Source organism: Pituophis catenifer, unplaced genomic scaffold (genome assembly GCF_029215685.1).
Source record: "Pituophis catenifer annectens isolate HBS135680 unplaced genomic scaffold, rPitCat1.0.hap2 SCAF_2, whole genome shotgun sequence".
Classification (NCBI taxonomy): Eukaryota; Metazoa; Chordata; class Lepidosauria; order Squamata; family Colubridae; genus Pituophis; species Pituophis catenifer.
In genome coordinates, this window is record NW_027256882.1 from 62,424,924 (window position 1) to 62,444,841 (window position 19,918).

General features: G+C 37.3%; 1 protein-coding gene across 1 annotated transcript in view; it reads left to right on the forward strand.

The window, feature by feature from the left end:
- The first annotated feature begins 4,381 nt into the window (after nt 1-4,381).
- Nucleotides 4,382-19,918, forward strand: part of EDEM1 (ER degradation enhancing alpha-mannosidase like protein 1) — a 32,569-nt gene continuing 17,032 nt past the window's right edge. The window contains exons 1-6 of the mRNA XM_070936867.1: nt 4,382-5,027; nt 9,576-9,648; nt 11,941-12,044; nt 14,029-14,200; nt 14,637-14,820; nt 18,864-19,038. Coding sequence (XP_070792968.1) covers nt 4,522-5,027; nt 9,576-9,648; nt 11,941-12,044; nt 14,029-14,200; nt 14,637-14,820; nt 18,864-19,038 — 1,214 coding nt within the window. The 5' untranslated portion in view covers nt 4,382-4,521. The remainder of the gene's footprint in view (nt 5,028-9,575; nt 9,649-11,940; nt 12,045-14,028; nt 14,201-14,636; nt 14,821-18,863; nt 19,039-19,918) is intronic.

The following is a 19,918-nucleotide window of genomic DNA, read 5'->3' on the forward strand; positions in this document are numbered from 1 at the left end:
ATCCTCTTATTTTAAGATTACTGTGTTTTGTGAACTTTTGATGGAAACTTCAATTAAAGGCTTCTGGAAAATCCAGATATATAGTATCAACAAGGTCACTGCTATCTGAAAGCCTACTAACACTCAGAAAATTCTAGAATGCTGTTAAGGCAAAACTTACTTCTGCAAAATATGTTATTTTCATTCCTTTCTTGGTCATTTTTTAAAACTGTCGTTTCTACCAATTCACTTGGAACATATTTCAACTTAGTAGCTGTTAATTTTCAGTTCTGTTCCTTTTTTTTACAAATGTGCCTCCACTAAGCCAGGACTTTTTAAATTCTGTTCTGCAAATCCCTCAGAATTTGATGAGGTTTTCTGAGAGATTTAAAAACAAAGGGAAAAAGTTAATTTAAAACATAGCCAAATTCTAACCACTAGAGCTTTGCCTCTTGACTAGGAATTCTAGATTCTTTCAAAAGTTCCACTGTCTGAAAAGTTTTGAAAAGCCTTATAATAAACTTTTAAGGGAAAAGGATGTTTATCATTTTTTCCAGATTGTATGCGAGGATGTGAGGATCCTAATCTTAATGTGAGGATTTTAAATTCAATATATTATTGTCATAGAAGTCTAGGAAAAATCAGGCAGCTTTTCCCTGGGTTCTTTCTCAAGTCAGGAATTCAATAAACTCACCAGATGATCAGTAAAGATTTTTTTAAAAATACATTTATCCACCCAAAATTATCAATAAGCTTTGGATAGGCAGCCAAAATAGTGTGTCCCTCTGTCTTTCTTTTTATAGAGTTTTAATTTAAAGGTTTAGCTAATCATTAACAATGGAATGGGTTACCTTATTACAAACAAATGTTATCTTAGAGTGAAAGCAAACACTTCCTTATTTATAGTTAAACACGTATCTTTTTATCTAGAGCTAAAACATTTTCTATGCATAGGAATATATGTTGTTATATGGGTTTTGCTATTTGATATCTCTTGTATATATACTGCATGGAGCTTTATTAAATGATATTCCTTAATTTAAACTTACTGTAAACATAAAATTCCAACAGAAGGATTTTAGATCAACAATAATTACTTATTTCCAGTTAGCTGATGGAGGAGTCAGGCAACTTCTAAATTAATAAAATAAATCTGATTATCATAAACGTGACTGCAGGGATGCATTAAAATCATGCAAAACCTTATGCAATTGGATTCCTATTGTATATATTCTCCTGTTGTTTACTTAAACGTAGTCCTTGAGTTTTGATGATAAACGAGCCCTGCAATTGCAGTTGTAAAGCAGGTTGTAAAGCAGGTCACTAGTGACCAGACCTGATTTTATGACATTTTTGTAGTGATTGTTTAAGCAAATGCAGCAGTCATTAGGGAAATACATTGTTTGCAATGGGGCAGTTTTTGCCAGAAACAGGAAGTAAATACTGGTTTCTAGCAAAACCATTGTAAAATCATGGTCAAATAACCTGCAAATGACCATAAATGTGGGCTGTTTGCCAAGCATCCAAAATGTCATGTGACCATAGGGTGGGTGAAAACAGACATCAGAATTTTGAAACCAAGTCCCAAGTAGCCCTTTGTGTGTGTGTGTGTGGGTGGGTGTTCTGTTGTAATTTCAAATAGTTGCTAAAAACTACCTACAGCAGTGGTCCCAGGGGTGAAATGCCACCGGTTCGGGTGAACAGATAGTAATAAAAGCTGCTGGTTTGGGTGAACCGGTAGTAAAAAAATGCTGCCAGTTCATCTGAACTGGTATTTCTGACAATCAGCTGTGCTGCATGATTTATAGTCACAAGAAAGTAAATCCTGCTTTCTAGCAAATCTAAATCGCACGGCACAGCTGTTCCCCCTGCTGTTCTACTTACCTTCTTAAGCCTCCTTTTTCCGCACTGTGCGGTAGTGCCTGCAGTGCACACTGCAGCGAACTGGTGGCAAACCTTGGAGGATTTCACCACTGAATGGCCCCCAACCTTTTAGGCACCAAGGACTGGTTCTGTGGAAAAAGGTTTTTCCACAGACCGAAGGGGGCATGGTTTCATGTGCTGTCTGCATCCCGCAGATGGGGCTTCGCTTGTTTGCATGGCCTGGTTTCTGGCATGCCGCAGACCACTGCCGGTTCCCGTACAGGGGATTGAGGACCCCTGATTTACAATACTGCTCAACATACAGCAATCCATATCCACATTTCTTAGATATCCTTTGCTTCCTAGGAAACAAAATCTTTTAAAGATCTCTTCTTGATTATATAAAGTTCTTCCTTGAGAAGGAGGATTTACCTCTGTAGTTATGCTCTAACTCTAAACCTTCTGGGTAATTTTCTCTGAAGTTATGTAACAATGTTGCAGAACAAGGCAGATAAAATAAGCTGTATGGTACTCCACAAATCAAATGCTGGGAAGTGAAACAAAATAACCGCTGCTATTTGGGTGCTGACTGTAAATCGGGAACTGCTATAATATTATTGCATCTTAAGCAATGGCACAATATTATGATCGATGTGACAAATGTTGCTGAGAAATCCGGTAGAAGCAGGCCATCCTCCACTTTTCAGTGTAGAGAATCCACCAGGGCAATTGTTGCAAGTTTTGAATTTCAAGTAGTTTGTTGGAAAAGGATGACGACACAATGATGATTGGTATGAAGGCTCTCCATCATACCAATCATCATTGTGTCGTCATCATTTTCCAACAAACTACTTGAAATTCAAAACTTGCAACAATTGTCAGTTGTTCTAATTTTGAAGGTTTATTTTCCCCCACCCCAAATAAGGGCTTCATTTTAGCCATTATTGCTAATAATAATAATAATAATAATAATAATAATAATAATAATAATAATAATAATAATAATAATAATAATAATTTTATTTCTATACCGCCCTTCTCCCGAAGGACTCAGGGCGGTGTACAGCCTATTTAAAAACACAGAACAAAACAATTAAAATTTAAAATCATTAAATAATTAGGCTCCAATTAAAATCCCAGAAATTTAAAATACCCCAATTTAAAATCGTTAATAGTCCAGCCTGGCGGAACAACAGGGTCTTCAGTGCGCAGCAAAACACCCGGAGGTCGGAGATCTTACGTATTTCCGGGGGCAGTTCATTCCACAGACCTGGGGCTCCCACAGAGAAGGCCCTTCCCCTGGGTGTCGCCAGCCGACATAACTTGGCCGATGGCACCCTGAGGAGACCCTCTCTGTGGGAGCGGACTGGTCGGTGGGAGGCTATTGGTGGCAGAAGTCGGTCTCGAAGGTACCCGGGTCCTATGCTTATGATATTTTATGTGCATGATTTTTCTTTGCTTCTGTTAAAAAAATAGACAAACTCATAATCCACAAGAATTCTCATGTGTTATTAAATGTAAATGTTTAACTGAAATTATAGGGCTTTCTTAATTAAAAAATGATTCCTCTTAAAAAGGAACAATGGTTTTGCTGCTGAATTTCATAGGAAAACAAAAGCTAAATGCAAATTGTCTAAGTACTCTCAACATTGGACATCCCCCACCCGAAAAAGAACCCCAGGTTATGTGAGTCAAATTACAAGCAGGTTCTGGTTATTTTCTGAGGCTGAATGCATATATGTTCTTCAACAGTAAATAAAATGCAGAGCTTCAGAGCAAGTTCATATAGTACTTCAAACCTATATTATTTGGTATACATCTAAGATCTGATTAACTAATGAAAAATTGATATTTCTCACAACTTTGTACTTGTGCATGTTGGGATTACTCAAGAAAACTGAGAACTAATGTTTCATTTAATTACTAAGTTTCCCTCATCAAGTTCTGCTATGAAGCAGCATATATGAACTACTAAATTACCCACGTGGATGGCAACAGCTTGATGGCAACCAATCAAAAACGGATTAGTGCAGTGAAAACACAGAAATCACGGAAATTGGTGGCAAAGCCTTTAATTGGAACCAAGAGTTTTGGGGGAAGGCTTTCCTTTTCCCGCTAGCCAGTTAGTTAAACTGTAAATCTCGCCCCCTCCCGGCGACCCAGCGGCTGAAAGGCCAGCCAATCCCCAAGCTTGCGATATCGCTCCGCCCAAAAAAACTAACCCATTGTTTCTGATTGGCTAAGCCGCGCCGGGGAGCAAAATAATCGCGGCGCGCCACATCAACTCTTTCTCAGCTTGAAGCCCTTCCCACACGCGGTCGGCGGCGACAATCGCCCTTTGCTGACGTCATCTCCATCCGTCCGTTCTTCGGTTCGGAAGCCTATCGGGAAGCCTTCGTAGGCGAATCCAAAGGCGTGTTCTTGGCCAAGTGTCGCAATGCTTCCTTTTCTAAAGCCTGCCTTCCCTTGTCCGCCCGCGGCCGTATGTCACACCCTTGGCTCTTAAAGGAGACGCGTCGTCCTTTGGGGCCGAGGCGGAGTTGGAGGCGCGGCGAGGCTTCGCTTCGGGGCCCCCGCCCGCGCTTCCCCAGGCGCGGAACGTTCTGAGCACAACTTCCGCGAGAAGTATGCGCGTGAGAGGAGAGCGGGGAGGTTGCGGCGGCTGCGACTCCTCCGACCATGCAATGGCGGTCGTTGGTGTTGGCGCTGCTGGCCCTGAGACTGGCCGGGCAGGCCCTCCTGTGGCTGGCGGGGCCCAGCTTCGGCTTCTACCAGCAGCGCCTCCGCGCCTTTTCCTGCGGCAGCCCGGCCAAGGAAGGAGAGTCCTCCAGTTCGCGGTGCCTCAAAGCCCCTCACTGGGCCTCTTTCTTGGGACGAGCATGGGGAGCCGATAGCGGCGGCGGCGGCGGAGGCGATAACGGAGGCGGCGGCGGCGGTGGTGGTGGGAGGGAGAGCCCCGGCCCCACCGCTGCTTCTTCCTCTTGGTCCCGCCGCAGTGGCGGCGGCGGCGACGAGTATGAGCAGCGCTACAACCGGGCTTTCCCCCCTCAGCTCCGGGCCCAGTTGCGCGACTCCGCCCGCAGCATGTTCTCTTTCGGCTACGACAACTACATGGCCCACGCTTTCCCTCAGGACGAGCTGAACCCCATCCACTGCCGGGGCCGAGGGCCCGATCGAGCCGACCCGTAAGTTGCCACGCCGGGCTCGGGAGGCGTTGAAGGAAAGAGTCGAGAAGGGTAGAGGTTGCCCGCTTTCTCCCAGCCCCGGTTGTGTGTGTTACGTTTCATGGGCGAGAAGAGGTGGAAAAAAAACAGGCATTGGGTTAGCAGCATCCGAGGGGAGGTAGCTGCCTCCTTCCCTGTAAGTTAAAATGGACAGTGGGTGTCTTGTGAGACGGTAATTTATAGAGATTTGGCTTTAAAAAGAAAGTTTGATTAACTGCCGAGTTCATTACTATGTGAGGACCGAGAGGTACCTTGAAAGTACATTTTCAAAAGATAAGAATAGCTTTTATCCTTTTGATTCAGTTATCCCTCAGTGGTTCCATTCAAATCTTTATTGCCAGTGCACAACATATGTACAATGAGATTGGTTGGGCTCCCTCAGGGCACCCCCCCCCCCACAACACAATACAACTCACAGTGAAGACAGAAAATCCCTAACCCAATAAATCATATTCACAAAACACCTAGTCCTATTGCACCAGTGTGAATATGTTAATGTGTTTCCAGTTCATTAACGATTCATTGCATATATCAGAACAATTATAAAATGCCCTGATTTAGGTGCCTGACAATAACCATAAAACTCCCCAGTAGTAGGTGTGGAAGGTAGTGCAAGATTTGCAGGATATGAACAGATGAAAAGTTACCATAGTGGATAACAACAAAACATGATTATTATTTACTGAAGCCTTCCACTTCTTTGACTCTGCCTGTGGAAGGATTTAGTAGAGGATGACAACCATGATTTAATGGAGTCTTTCAAATCCCTTTTCTTTGTTAGATTTTATAGTCCAGCGTCTGACAGAATTAAGTTGGATTTGATGATCATATTTTGCGCGTTGTTTATACTTCTAAAGATCCTTGGCCTTCTTGAAAATTGCATAAGCGTTGCTTCATTCCTCCCAAGAGGAATCTTTCTCAGTTGTAAATACTAAGCTTAACTGCTCTGAAAGTACTAATAATTTCTTTGTATGCCTGTCTCTTGCAGCCAGGTATATCAACCTCAGATTGCTTCTGAATAGTTGCACGCGTATGGTGTGGTGCACTTTTTAGCTTTAACAAATCTAAGGGGACATGTCTCATTACTTATATTTTTGGGCAAGTTGATTTAAAAGCGAGTTTTATGACATTTTAAAAAATAGTGTACTCTTTTCTAAATAATGCCAACCTTGAGAATATAATAAAAATCCTGATGGATAGTTCTATCTATTTTTCTCTTAGAATTTCTTACCATAGAAATAATAAATAATGTTTTGGGGAGCAATAGGCCATTCTTCGTGTAGTTCCCAACAATTGGCATTGATATTGGGGATAGAGCATGTATATAAAATCCATCGTAACCAGTAGGTCTGTGTAAGTTACTTGGAATTATTCCATCTGTACAGCAAAATCATGAGTAAAGCATTCATGATTTAAGTAGTTGTCCTTGCCAGAGGTTGGTGTGTCCACTTTAACAGCTGTTCCTGTGAATACATTCATAGAAGTCATCTTTGTTGAAACTGCTGAATTGAAGCAAACTTCCAGAAAATGTATATTGCTCTAATGAAAAATAGCTATTGATAGTTGCTAGTTCAATATAGGCTTATTTTCCATGGCTATGTAATCCTTTTTTAAAGTGATCACACATTGCACTATTTGATTTTGTAGTTTAATGGACATAGAATAGGGCATTGTTCTTCTTTTTTTTAACATACTACCTTTTTGTCTAGTAGCTGTAAAAACTTTTTGCTAATATTGATTAACATTGCATATTCATTTTACATGTATACTAGTATTATAATGCATATAATATTAGCAGCCTTTTTAGTGTCTCTTCTAATATTACCTATATAGAATTTACGTACACAATTGCCACAATAGTTTTCATTGTAACACATATGAACACATTCCTAAATATGTTCATATGTAACACATTCCTAAAGAACTTTAATCAACTTGGTCCTTGGAAGAATATTTGTAATGTTAATTTTTTTTTCCATGTGCATTCCATTTTATTTTGTAACAATGATATTCATTTACCATTTTATTTGCAGTTTTGAAATATTTTTCTGAAACCAAGTGTTATTTTTTGCTTTTAGTAATCTTAAAACATTAAAGACATCACCAAAAACCTCTCACTATTCATCCTTAACTTCAGAGATGATTCATACTGAACCCAACACAGGCCATTGAGAAATACTAGTTATGGTAGTTATCTGTTAAAAAAAAAAAAAAGCACAGCTGTTGCTCTTTTTTTCCTTCTTGATTATATAAGCTATGAATTCTCAGATTGCTACAGATTTTGAATAGTTTCTAAATAGAAAATATTGGCAAAATGGCAGTTTCTCTAATAAAACTATTTTTATGGAAATAATATATATCTGGAATCAGCTGTCATCTGACACAAATGGTTACATATAGAAATAATGTGAGGTTGACTTTCATATTTGATCTGAACAAAGATTCTTGGTACATGTGGAAAGCTGTTCATTCAGATTTATACATTTTCGTAGTGGACTTGATTTTATTAAAAATGCTTCAGAAACTTGGCTGTTTATTAGAAGTGCAGTTTGTCAGTATAAATTTGAACTTTTATTAGAAATAAAGTAATATAATGTGATGTCGATGTTATCCATGCTATTCTTTTAGATATTATAATTGTGGCTATTTTTAAACATGTGTGCCATTAAGAAGTACAGTTCCCTGATTTCTGTAATCATTCTTTCCAAATAGCCTAGATTATAATCTGATTATAGAATTAGCTAGATTATTGTAATTAGCATAACACATTAGGCAGGTAACGTGTGTGTATGAATATAATGATATATGTTATATTGGGAAATATTTGTGTAAACTCAAATTTTCGCAGATTAGGTTTATATGATCTTGTATCTTTTAAGTGTTTCTGATGTTATCTTGTTAGAATAATGAAACATTGAAGTAAATATTAACATTTTCTAAATAGCAAACTGTCATTTTGGTTATTTTTTCAAAGTATGTATAAAATCCCCATTGTTCTTGGATGACTGTTTTTTTAGGAGAAATGTTCTTTCTATATTTTTCATAGAATTATCATTAACTGTAGCTCCATTTTTTAAAAAAATCATAGATAATTAATTATAGACCATTTGGTTAAATTTAAGGAAATATATTCCATTTCTTGAAAAAAAGAACATTTAAATATGATTAAATATCATGTCTATAGATATTTTTCTGCAAAACAGTTATTCTTAATCATTAATATTCTAAAAAGAAAGTGTTTGCTGTATTAAAGTAATAAATGAGGATTTTTGCAAAATATAATTGATATCAGGGCTGTATGGTATTTACATCAATTTATACTTTACAGAATTTACTTACAAGGGAACAACAGCTTTTCTTTCTGTCATTTATAGCACTCCCTGTAGCTCCAAGCTTGAACAATTACATAAATATTTCATATTTTTTAGCGTGTTGTATAATATGGGGCCTAGTTAAGAACAGTGCAAAAAGTCTTAGGTCAGTTTGTAGAGAAAAATATCTCCCCTGTTTAGAGAGTTTAGCATGAATTTTTAAAGGAACTCTTAATTTTTACAATGATAAGATGCTATTTGGGCTGAGTGATGGCGTTTTGCTTCAGCTATTGCTACAACAAAAAGATGCTTTATGGATAATAACTCTGTGCTGTAAGATTAGTCCAATTCGACTCCACTTTTTCCATATGTCATTTTGGCTAAAATCACCTTGTGTAGAGTCCAGTACGTAATATACTGGGCTACATTATATCACATTAGCTGTGATATAAATAATAGATTATTGTTTAAAATACCATATGTCAGTGGTCCCCAACCCCTGGTCCGCGGACCGGTGCCGGGCCGTGGAGTACCTGGCACCGGGCCGCGCAGCGGCCGGGGGACATGAACGCTGCAGCGCAAAGGCTCCTGGGCCGTGCGCAAAAGCTCCTGGGCCGTGCGCAAAAGCTCCTGGGCCGTGCGCAAAGGCTCCAGGGAAGAGAACCCCGCGCAGGTACGCACGTGTGGCCCAAAGCCCCCACCCCTGCGCGCGCTCAGCGGGCCACGGTAAAATTATCAAAGGCTGATTGGTCCGCGGCGATAAAAAGGTTGGGGACCACTGCCATATGTATCCAGTTTCTAAAATCAGATTTGCTGAATCTACTATAATTCACTTGAATAATTCTTTTAATCATAATTAAAACATCAGTGGAAATAAGTCCCATCTACTTTGGTCTCTTTGGTCTACTTTGGTCTACTTTGACCATGATATTCCAAACATAGTTTGTCTAGGAAGTAAATAAAGGTGGGATAAAAAACAAATAAATGATAAACTATGAAAGTGTTAATATTAGGTTTAAGCTATGTAGCTACAGCTGCCATCTTTTATGCCCTTATCTAAGAATATTTTCCTTAAAATTATTTGGGATGTTCTTCCTGTTAATGGTATGTAGAATTAGGCTATATCACCTAAAATTTACCTAAGTGAATTAAGTCTTTTTAAATTTGGTTGAACTAACTCTAATGAAATTTATTTCAGTTCAAATCTGAATATCAATGATGTGCTGGGAAACTACTCGCTTACTCTGATTGATGCATTGGATACCCTAGCAGTGAGTTAAATCTATTTTTTTAATTTCTGAAAGGAAAACAAGTACTATCAGAAAAATATATATCAAATTTCACAAAAATATCTTCATTAACACAGTGCCTAATCCCTCAGTTTTGTAGTCTCGAGAATTGCTAAAGAAGATTTTTCTAGGCCAATATTGACAACAGTCCTGGTCTTGTAAGGTTATGAGAGGATCCCTTTCTTTAGCCTGTAATAGGGAGGTTTTTTTTTTTTCATTCATGCTTGGCTTGGGAAGTAGGCTTAAGCAAGAAGAGATTCTTTTCTGCACGCCATAGATTTAAGGAGTAGAGAAGTTTGTAGCAACCACAAATTTTACAATTAAAAAGTTTTGGCACAGAGGTACTGTTATTATTAGGTAGTTTTATACTGTAACTAATTAGGTAAATTAGTACTTTAAGAGTATTAAATATACTTTAATATTGTATTTCTATCCCATGTTATGTTAAGTTTCTTGGTAGCAGGGGTAGGGGAGAAATTATTTCAGTTTATATTTTAAGGTAAAGCTAATCATTTTATATTTCTCAACTAAGCCACATTTAGTATTTTACATTAATAGATTTCCAGGTTTTGTGATGGTGCTATATGAACAAAAATAATACACCAAAATATTTGTCATAAAGAAATATGTAGTTGTAACAGCAAAACTATGCAGGTGGCCCTTGGTATTTGTGGTTCCATGGCCCATGACTTTGTTTATCTATCATTGCTAAAAAAAGACACCATATTTTGGAAATTGTGGTAAAAGTTTTCAGTTATCTGCAGCTTTGCTTTTTTTTTTTTTTTTTTGTAACAGTCTTCCAATATTTGAGGCACTGTTAACAGAGAAGAGGTGGTCAACCTATTCTCCAAAGCACCTGAGGGCAGGACAGGAAGTAACGGATGGGAGCTTTATCAAAGAGAAATCCAACCTAGAATTAAGGAGAAATTTCCTAACAGTAAGAACAATTAATCAGTGGAATGGCTTGCCTCCAGAAATTGTAGGTGCTCCATCACTGGAGGTTTTTAAGAAGAGATTGCCATTTGTACAGAATTGTATAGGGTTTCCTGCTTAAGCAGGGAGTTGGACTAAAAGACATCCAAGGTCCCTTTCAACTCTGTTAAGTAATTCTGAAAAATGACAGAAAGGCTTTGCATGCACTGTATATAAAATATATTTTTTCAGGGTTTCACTATCTATGGTTCTTTGGCTGGAATAAAACCACACATAAGGACCATTTAATTATTAAAGGGAATGTTGTTTATAGAAACATTAAGAAAAATACCACACAAAGTTCGTGTTTTAGAGCAAATGTTCATAACAGCATAATTTTTGTAGGTGTGATCCTTTTTTGGAAAAAAAGCATAATGATGCAGAGATTGATTAGGGGAAGCACTTAAAACTGGAAAAGTGTATTGAAATTGACAGATTTGTCCAGCTCTTCAATTAAATCATATTGAAATAATTGATTTTATTACAAGCTGATAATTTGATTTTTTTGACCTCAATGTTGTTAGTAAGTCTGTACTAGCTGTGTGCCTATCATTAAATATTTTATCATGTTATTAAATACTTTTAAAATACATGTTACACATTTAATCCTGCTTTCTCCCCCTCTATCCCTGTCTCTCTCCCCCTCCCCTTTTCTTCTGTCGCTAGTTAAATGTTAAAACAGTTTTTGTAAATTAACACTTGATTCCTCTGTTGTTTTGTTTTAACCTAGTGAGTCCATTATCTGTAACAGTATCGTAAAACACTTTGTAGAAAATTTTGATAATAGAAATATAGATTGTCTTCTACTTATGACCAATTGTTTAACGACCATTCAAAGTTATGGTGGAAACGAAAAAGTTACTTATGATCCATCCTCGAAGTTGCAACTGCTGCATCACCCCCACAGTGATGTGATTGCATTCCAGGCGCTTGACAACCGCTCATATTTACGACTGGTTGCATTGTCCCATGGTTATGTGATCGAGTTTTGTGACTTTTTTTGCCATTTTCCACCAAAAAAAAATTCATTGGATAAAGCTGGATTAGGATTTACTACCACATGGTTTGCTTAATCATGGTCATGTGATTCCTTTTATTACCACCATAAAATAGAGTCCTATCATGTAAGTAATTTGATTTAACAAAGAAAGTTCTGGGCTTAATTGTGGTCATAAGAGTGGATTGCTTTTATATTTATATGACATTAATTGCAGATATTTAAATTTATTTTTCAAATTTAACAATTTTGGTATAAAAATGTGTGGAGAGTATTTTCAGATCTTTTTTTTCTTTTTCTTAAAGGTAATGGGAAATTCTTCAGAATTTCGGAAAGCAGTGAAGCTTGTGATAGACACAGTAACATTTGACACAGATTCAACTGTCCAAGTCTTTGAGGCAACAATTAGGTAGGATGTTGCTGAAATTTGACAACACTGAATGTGAATAATACATTCAAGAAACTCTGAAAGAAAATTTACTCAGTTTGCTCTAACTGATAAGATTCGCATTATCAGTGTCATAAAATAATAAATTTAAAGCAGTTCATACTATGGTTTAATAACTTGGGCATATAAGTAATAATTTATAAATTATAATTTGACTAGTTCTTTTAATGCAGCTGCTCATCAAAATCATAATAAAGTTTTGCTCTCCTATTTGGCTCAGTCTTATCCAATAAGATGATATATATTCCACCTGGCAACTATGAAATGAAGGATTAAGGGACAAAGTCAGAACTTTATGATTAAGAAATACTTGTTTTGAATGGATTTAAATCTCCAAGAATGCATGAATTACATTCATAAGTACTGAAGGACCTTGTTGATATGCTGCCTGAATTTATATGTAATCTTTGAGAAATCTTGGAGAATGAGCAAGGCCAATGTAATTCTTTATCTTCATAAAGGAGATAAGGAAATTGAAGAAGGATTCTTGTAGATGACACAAAATCTGGGTCAGTTTTATTAGGCTTTAAACTGAATCCTATAAGGATAGAAGCCCTGAGGCAGGCACCACTGATAAACACTTTTATATTACAGAAAGTGAAAGCTGAAATGTCATTTTTAAACCACTCCCCTCAAAAAAGTAAAGTAAAAAAAGAACATGGACTCATAAGGCATGAACTGTGAATGGTACCATTTGTAAGACAAAATAATAAAAGAGAGAAATTGCACTGGTGATTAAAAATATTGATTCTCGGAAATACATATTAATGAACATGTAATGCTGTCAAGAGCATTTGATGAACAAATGAAAACAATACTGTAATGTCTCTCATCACTTTCCCATCCAAGAAAATGTTAGTTCTTCCAAAACCAACTTGCAGTTCTTTCAAAAAGCTATCATTTGTAGCAATGGGAGACTTCAATTGTTCTGACATAAATTAGAGCCAATTCTATCAAATGTTATCTTTCCAGGAGATCCCTGATTTTTTGATGACGGCATGCTCCATCAGAGATTGGAGAAAGGCACAAGAACTTTTAGGGCAGTGATGGCTAACTTTTTTTCCTTCGGGTGCCAAAAGCATGTGCACGCATGCGCCCACACCCATAATGCAATGCCCCTCCTGCATGCCCCACCCCTCTGCACATGCGCGTGACCTCCCCCGCATGCGCATGCGACCCCTGCATACGTGCACAACCCCCCCCTTTTGGTCTCACATCCCAAAACAGCACTGGGGGGAAGCCTTTACCTCCCAAAACGGCTGGGAGGGGGAAAAAAGCCTTTGCCTCCCAAAACGGCTGGGGGGGGAGGGAAAAAAAGCCTTTGCCTCCCAAAACAGCTGGGGGTGGGGAAGCTTCCAAAACGGCTGGGAGTGGGGGGGAAAGCTTCCAAAACGGCTGGGAGGGGGAAAAAAGCCTTTGCCTCCCAAAACGGCTGGTGGGGGGGAAGCTTCCAAAATGGCTGGGAGGGGGGAAAAAAGCCTTTGTCTCCCAAAATGGCTGGGGGGAGGAGAGAGAGCCTCGCCTCCCAAAACATCACTGAGTGGGGAATCTCCGGAGATCTGGGAAGGCACAAGCAGCAGAAAGTGAGGAGAAAGGTAGGTCTCCCCATGCATGCTACTTGCAAGGCAGACCTGAAAATCAGCTGGCTGGCGGGATGCGCATGTGCAGTAGAGCTGAGCTAGGCAACGGCTCAGGTGCCCGCAGAGAGGGCTCCGCGTGCCACAGGTTTGCCATCACAGTTTTAGGGTGTTTCTATTGCTTTATTATGCTTTTCTGCCTTTAAAAATTCTTATTGCTGTGTTGAGATCTACTGATACAGAGTATACATACATTGCCTTACTGCTAATATGTGTGATCATAAGAGTGATCATAATTCTGTTATTTCTGTTGCTATAATATTCACAAATAATGTCTCATTTAAAATAACTCATATCATTTCTTTTAGGGTTTTGGGAAGTCTTCTTTCAGCCCACATAATAATTACAGATACCAGGCAGCCTTTTGGTGATATGACTATTAAGGGATACGATGATGAACTGTTGCATATGGCTCATGACCTGGCAGTAAGATTATTACCTGCCTTTGAAAATACCAAAACTGGAATTCCTTATCCAAGGGTATGTGTAGAAAAATTGCCAATTTTCAGGCAAAGGAAATTCAGTCTTTTAACCCAAGGTGTAACATGTTAAATATTTGAATTTAACTTTGTCTTTAAAAATGTCCTCTGTGTATCCTTTTTGCTCTTAGCACTATCTACAAGCTCAAGCTGAATATGCCACTGCCATTGTTTTAATACATTTGGAAAGCAGATTCTGTAGTAAATATACTGAATGAACTGCTGTTTCCTCAAGGATTTCAGTGTTCTGATTTCTTGATGGCTGAATAGTGACATGGTCTAGATATCTCTTTAAGATAATTTCTCTGTGGAATATGATGCAAGTTCGTGACAGAGCACTGATGAAATGTCTGTCACTAACTTTGAAACTTTGAAAGATAGTAATACAGCTGCTTATTACTTAGTAAGCTTGCTTATACACCTTCATATCTTTGCAGGTGAACTTAAGGACAGGAGTTCCTTCTGGAAGCAATAATGAGACTTGCACTGCAGGGGCTGGATCATTACTGGTGGAATTTGGAATTCTAAGTCGGCTTCTTGGGGATTCAACTTTTGAGTGGGTTGCCCGTCGAGCTGTAAAAGCCCTCTGGAACTTAAGGAGCAATGACACTGGGTTACTAGGTACTTATTTTTTTTCCTGGATATCATTCATATCACTTCTTTGGTTTGTATTCGTATTCTAATAGCTGATCCTTTGTATTCATATTGATAAAGAGAGCAGAATCTTTCGCCACTGAATTAACTAGCTCTCTAGACATTTCCAATTGCTTGGGAATATTAAATTAATCACTATAGCACGTGCTGTCCTTAATCTTATCATTTATATTAGGTTTGTTTGTTTTTTAGCGTATAACACATGTTAGCCAAGGATCACCGAGATGGCTGGCTGCCTCTGTGAAAGGAATTTTTTGGGGCACTGTTATCTTTTACCCGTGGGACGCCTGAATGCCAGTATGCAATTGAGGGAGGCTGCTTTCTTGTCCCTATATGGTTTATTCGCTCACCGGAATCGAGCCGCCGACCTCAGCAGTGTGCAGGCCCAGCGTCTTGCCACGTGAGCCACCACGGTCCCCTATATTAGGTTGAAAATGGAACCTCTAATCAAATGGAATAAGTTCATTCCTGTGATTTGTATTTTCCATTTTTTTGAGTTCAAAAAGCAGTTTTGGTGCTGTATTTGGGAGTAGTTTAGAAACACCTGAAATCCAGCATGTACTCTTCTTTTTTAAAGATTCAGAATAGTAATAAACACTGATACAGTGGCAACATTTCTGGAACATTGCAAAAGTATATTTGTGGATTCATATATAACATATTTGAATTGTGAGCCAATATGGTTAGTAAGACTGATTCTGATGTTTTTCTGAGTGATCTTTTCTGGACAAACTAGATGAGTATCCATTATTTAGAAAGGTAAGATAAAATGATTACATTTAGATATAGTTCATATGCTATGTGGACATTGGAAAATATAAGTTCGTATTGCAGTATTGGATACTTTAAAATATAACATAGCTGAAAATTTATCCAAATGAGTCAACTTTCTCTTATTTGATTTTCCCTTTGTTGTTGAGAAGCATAAGTAAAAGGCATATGTAAATAATACACAGAGGGAGGGAGGGAGGGAAGGAAGGAGAGAGATAGTAACATCTCTTGGATGAAATAGACCTCAAAAATTAATTTTTATACCTTATGTTAAAGCCTACATGTTTCAAGATTTCTCTTTTGTTGGGAGTTTGAATTTAGGAAGAACCCTTGTTAGAATGTATGTTTTTGAGTGCATTAATGAGTAATTAAGTAGCAGAAAATTCCATGAAAAAGAAAAATGTGCTCAATATATTGAATCCTTGCCTTGGATTCAGAGTATGGACTTAGCCCAACTGTCAGTTAATGCTGATAAACCTTCAATATGCTAACAGACCTTCAAAATAAAAGATTTATTTCAGAGAATGATTTGTACCTTTTCATATATGTGTAATCTGATTTATACTGTTGAGTTTTATTATGTACTGATCTTTGATGGCAATAAAAATTATAATTACTTTAAGAAATACACAGGGTAGGAAATCCTCTTTCTACTTAAACTACATCTAGAAAAGAAGGAAACGTGAGACATGGTGAGAGTTGTTTTTTGTCTTAGACCCAGAGACTTATTTAACTAGCAATATGCCAGATGAGAACTCTCTTTTCCTGTCAGAACAGCTCATAGGTGCAAAGAGATGATGCAATCATCAGCAATTCTTAACTGTCCACCCAGATATAGATAGCTGATAAATAACTCATCTAGTTCTGAAGTCTTTTGTGACTCATTGTTCAAGTAACAAAAAAGCCGGTGGGTGTTTATGCTCTGGGATTCCCTAAGCTATAGGACAAGGTGTGTGTACAATCCATTCTTTAGGTCAGGTTGCAATAAATGAGTCATGGAGAATCATGCAATAGAAAATAAACCATAGATATGTCGAATGTTCTGAAATACACATCTAAAGCTAGAACTATATGGTTCCTAATTCTCAGCAAATCATATTTTTCTGTCTTAAATTGATTGATTGATAAATCAAATTAAATGTAAAGGTTTCTAATTGGATTGTTTTTTTTTTAAAGCCTCATATGAAATCCTCTAAATAATAGGCTTTCTACCCATCTATATCAATTGACTAAAGGAAGGTTCTGTGATTACCGTATTTTTCGGAATATAAGACGTACCTTTTTACCCCCAAAAGGGGGTGAAAATTTAAGTGCGTCTTATACACCGAATGTAGCCCTGCCCACCCACTGGCCCCCACCACTTTGGCTTGTGCCTCGCAGAAAACAGCAAGAAAAAACAGCCCCTTCCAGCTTCAACATAGGTTAATTAGCACAAGTTGATTAGATCTGCCTCCCGACTCTCAGCTGATTTGCTCTCAGCTGTTTTACGCAGGGCTCTCCTGCTTGCTGCAAAGAGTGCTGGAGCAGATTTTTTTCCCCTAGCTATGCTGAAAAAATGAAACTGAAAGTAAAGCAGTCTCTTTCCTGCACCATGACAAAATGAGGCAGAGAGATTTCTTTTTCTTTTTCCTCACCAAAAAAGGTAGGTGCAAACAATGGGAAATTTAGGGCAAAAGAGGAGAGTTCAAAATTTTAAAACACAAAAGAAAAAAAGCTCTATTTAACTAGGGAATTGTAATAATTGAGATACTATTAATTGTATATTGTGTTGAAAGCAGAAATGGTTAAGTTGTGGTTTGGAGGAATATAGGGGGAAAATTATTTGGTTTATTATTATTGGTAAATATAATTAATTCATTTGTAAGAGATTGGATTGTATGGAAATAATTGGAATATTCATGTTCATATTGATTAATATACAAAAAAGATAGTTATAACTAATTGATTTATATAAAAATGTTGAATTTATATTAAACAATTGTAATATTAAATAATTAACCAATGTGAGGATGAATATAAAAATAGATGACAATGGGAAGGGGTATAATATAGAATCGAAGGGGAAAATTGAATTTGATTAAGATTAGAGATGAGAATAAAGGGTAATATTGGTTTTTTTTAAAAAAATAGATGAGGAATAAATATGGCAAAAAGGAAATATAGAAATTGTAAATTTAATTGAAATGACTAAACACTGTTTAAATTTGTGAACCAGCCAAATACACTGTTCAAAGAAAATACATTGTATGTTTGTATGTGTGTTTGTCTAAAAAATTAAAAAAAACTTAAAAAAAAAACCAAAACAACCAAAAAAGGTAGGTGCGTTTTATACTCCGGTGCGTCTTATACTCCGAAAAATACGGTATATAGAAACTTTTCTAAGTTGACATAGAATGGAGATTTTTTTAAATGATTTATTGCCTTACCTCCCCAGGAGGTTGAGATCTGTGTGATTAACTAAACAATTGTAGAAGGGAGAATTGTCTGTACATGGAAGCTTCTGCTGACTTACATAATTTATCAAGGGAGTAGACAAATTAAATGTAGTCCAATATTAATGCAGCTTTGAATTTGGTTTTATCTTTGTTTTCTGATAATATTGGCAATTGTACAAATCAAAAATCTCTAGTGTGATGTTATAGATGTGATGCCTGCTAGATTTGCCACTTATGTCCAAGAATACCTTCTGTAAAATTCTTCTTTACTTTAAAGCAAAACGTATGAAACAGCCATAACTCATTTATTCTCTGTCTCTTAAAATAATATTTGTGTTTATTATTATTACTATTGATGCTGCATAAATACATTAAGAAGATTGGATTACATCCTTTATCTGGTAAATTATCTGCAAATTTTAATCTAAAATAGTAAACTCCTAATTGTCTTTCAGATTCACAGATAAATATATTAATAAAGTATATGGATTGTTCTTTGGCTATATATAATGCACATCATATATTTAAGTAAAGTGAATAAGGTATTTACTTATCCCAAAATATTCATATTTGACTATTTTGTATCTTGTAATTTTACTGTACTCAGAATTATGCTTGTTTTTAATATTTAGGTCCTGTGTGAACTTCCATAAATAGATGTTCTTTAATTTAGTATTATTGTACAAATATGGGAATTTTATTCTCCCTTGAGAGTTGTTTAACTAGATTATGATTCAGATATGTGCATTTACATTTAAACAATATTTGCTTTTATCTTTCTCTCTCTCTTTTCTTATTTCATAGGTAATGTTGTGAATATTCAAACTGGCCATTGGGTAGGAAAACAAAGTGGCTTGGGAGCAGGTTTAGATTCATTTTATGAGTATCTTTTGAAATCATACATCCTCTTTGGAGAAAAAGAAGATTTAGAGATGTTCAATGATGTTTATCGGAGTATTCAGAACTACTTAAGGCGAGGGTATGTGAATTATGGGTGCTATTTTTAAGTTATTATAATACTGTTTGGAGAGCCAGTTTGATGTAGTGGCTAAAGCATCAGACTAGAAACTGGGAGACCATGTATTCTAGTCCTGTTTTAGGTACGAATTCAACTGGGTGGACTCGAGCCTGTTACTCACTTTTGGAAGATGATAATAATTTGGATAACAACTTGCATAAAACTTGCCAAGAGAACCGTGAGGACTACTCAAGTTACCAAGAGCCAACAATAATGATTTGAAGGCAATAAATAAATCACCATTGAGTGATAGAAAATATGAAATGGGTTGATTCCATCTATGTTATAAGTAGTCTTTAAGTTAACCACTTGTTCAGTGAACAAAGTTACAGTGATACTAACTGAATGGTAATTATATACGGTCTCCAAAGTTATAGAGGTTGCAGCACTCCAGTGGACACATGATCAAAATTTAGGTGTTTGGCAGCTGCCCACACTTTATAACCAGGAAAGCACTTCAACTCTGTCTCACCTGTCCATCACTTCCCCATCTATGCCCTTTTGGTCCCAACAATCTGTGGCCCCTGCCACCCTGTACTCTTCTAACTCCACTGATTTTTGTCATCTTCTTACTCCAGCTTTTGACAAGATGGCCATCCTGTTCTTTGCTAGGCACCCAAGGCTTTCTGCTTGAGGTTGCAGATGGTGGTTTCCTAAAGAGATCTCAGGAAAAAGACCTCATGTGACCCACCACTGCCTCATGCCCCAGCAGCAGCAGGAGTAAGAAGCTAGTAAAAGTCAACTGGGATGGCGGAGTATAAAGCAGCAGGGAACTTAGAGTGGTGTGGGTGGCTGCAACTGGGCCGGGTTGGGGCTTCTTGAAGTGGCTGCAGCTTCAAAC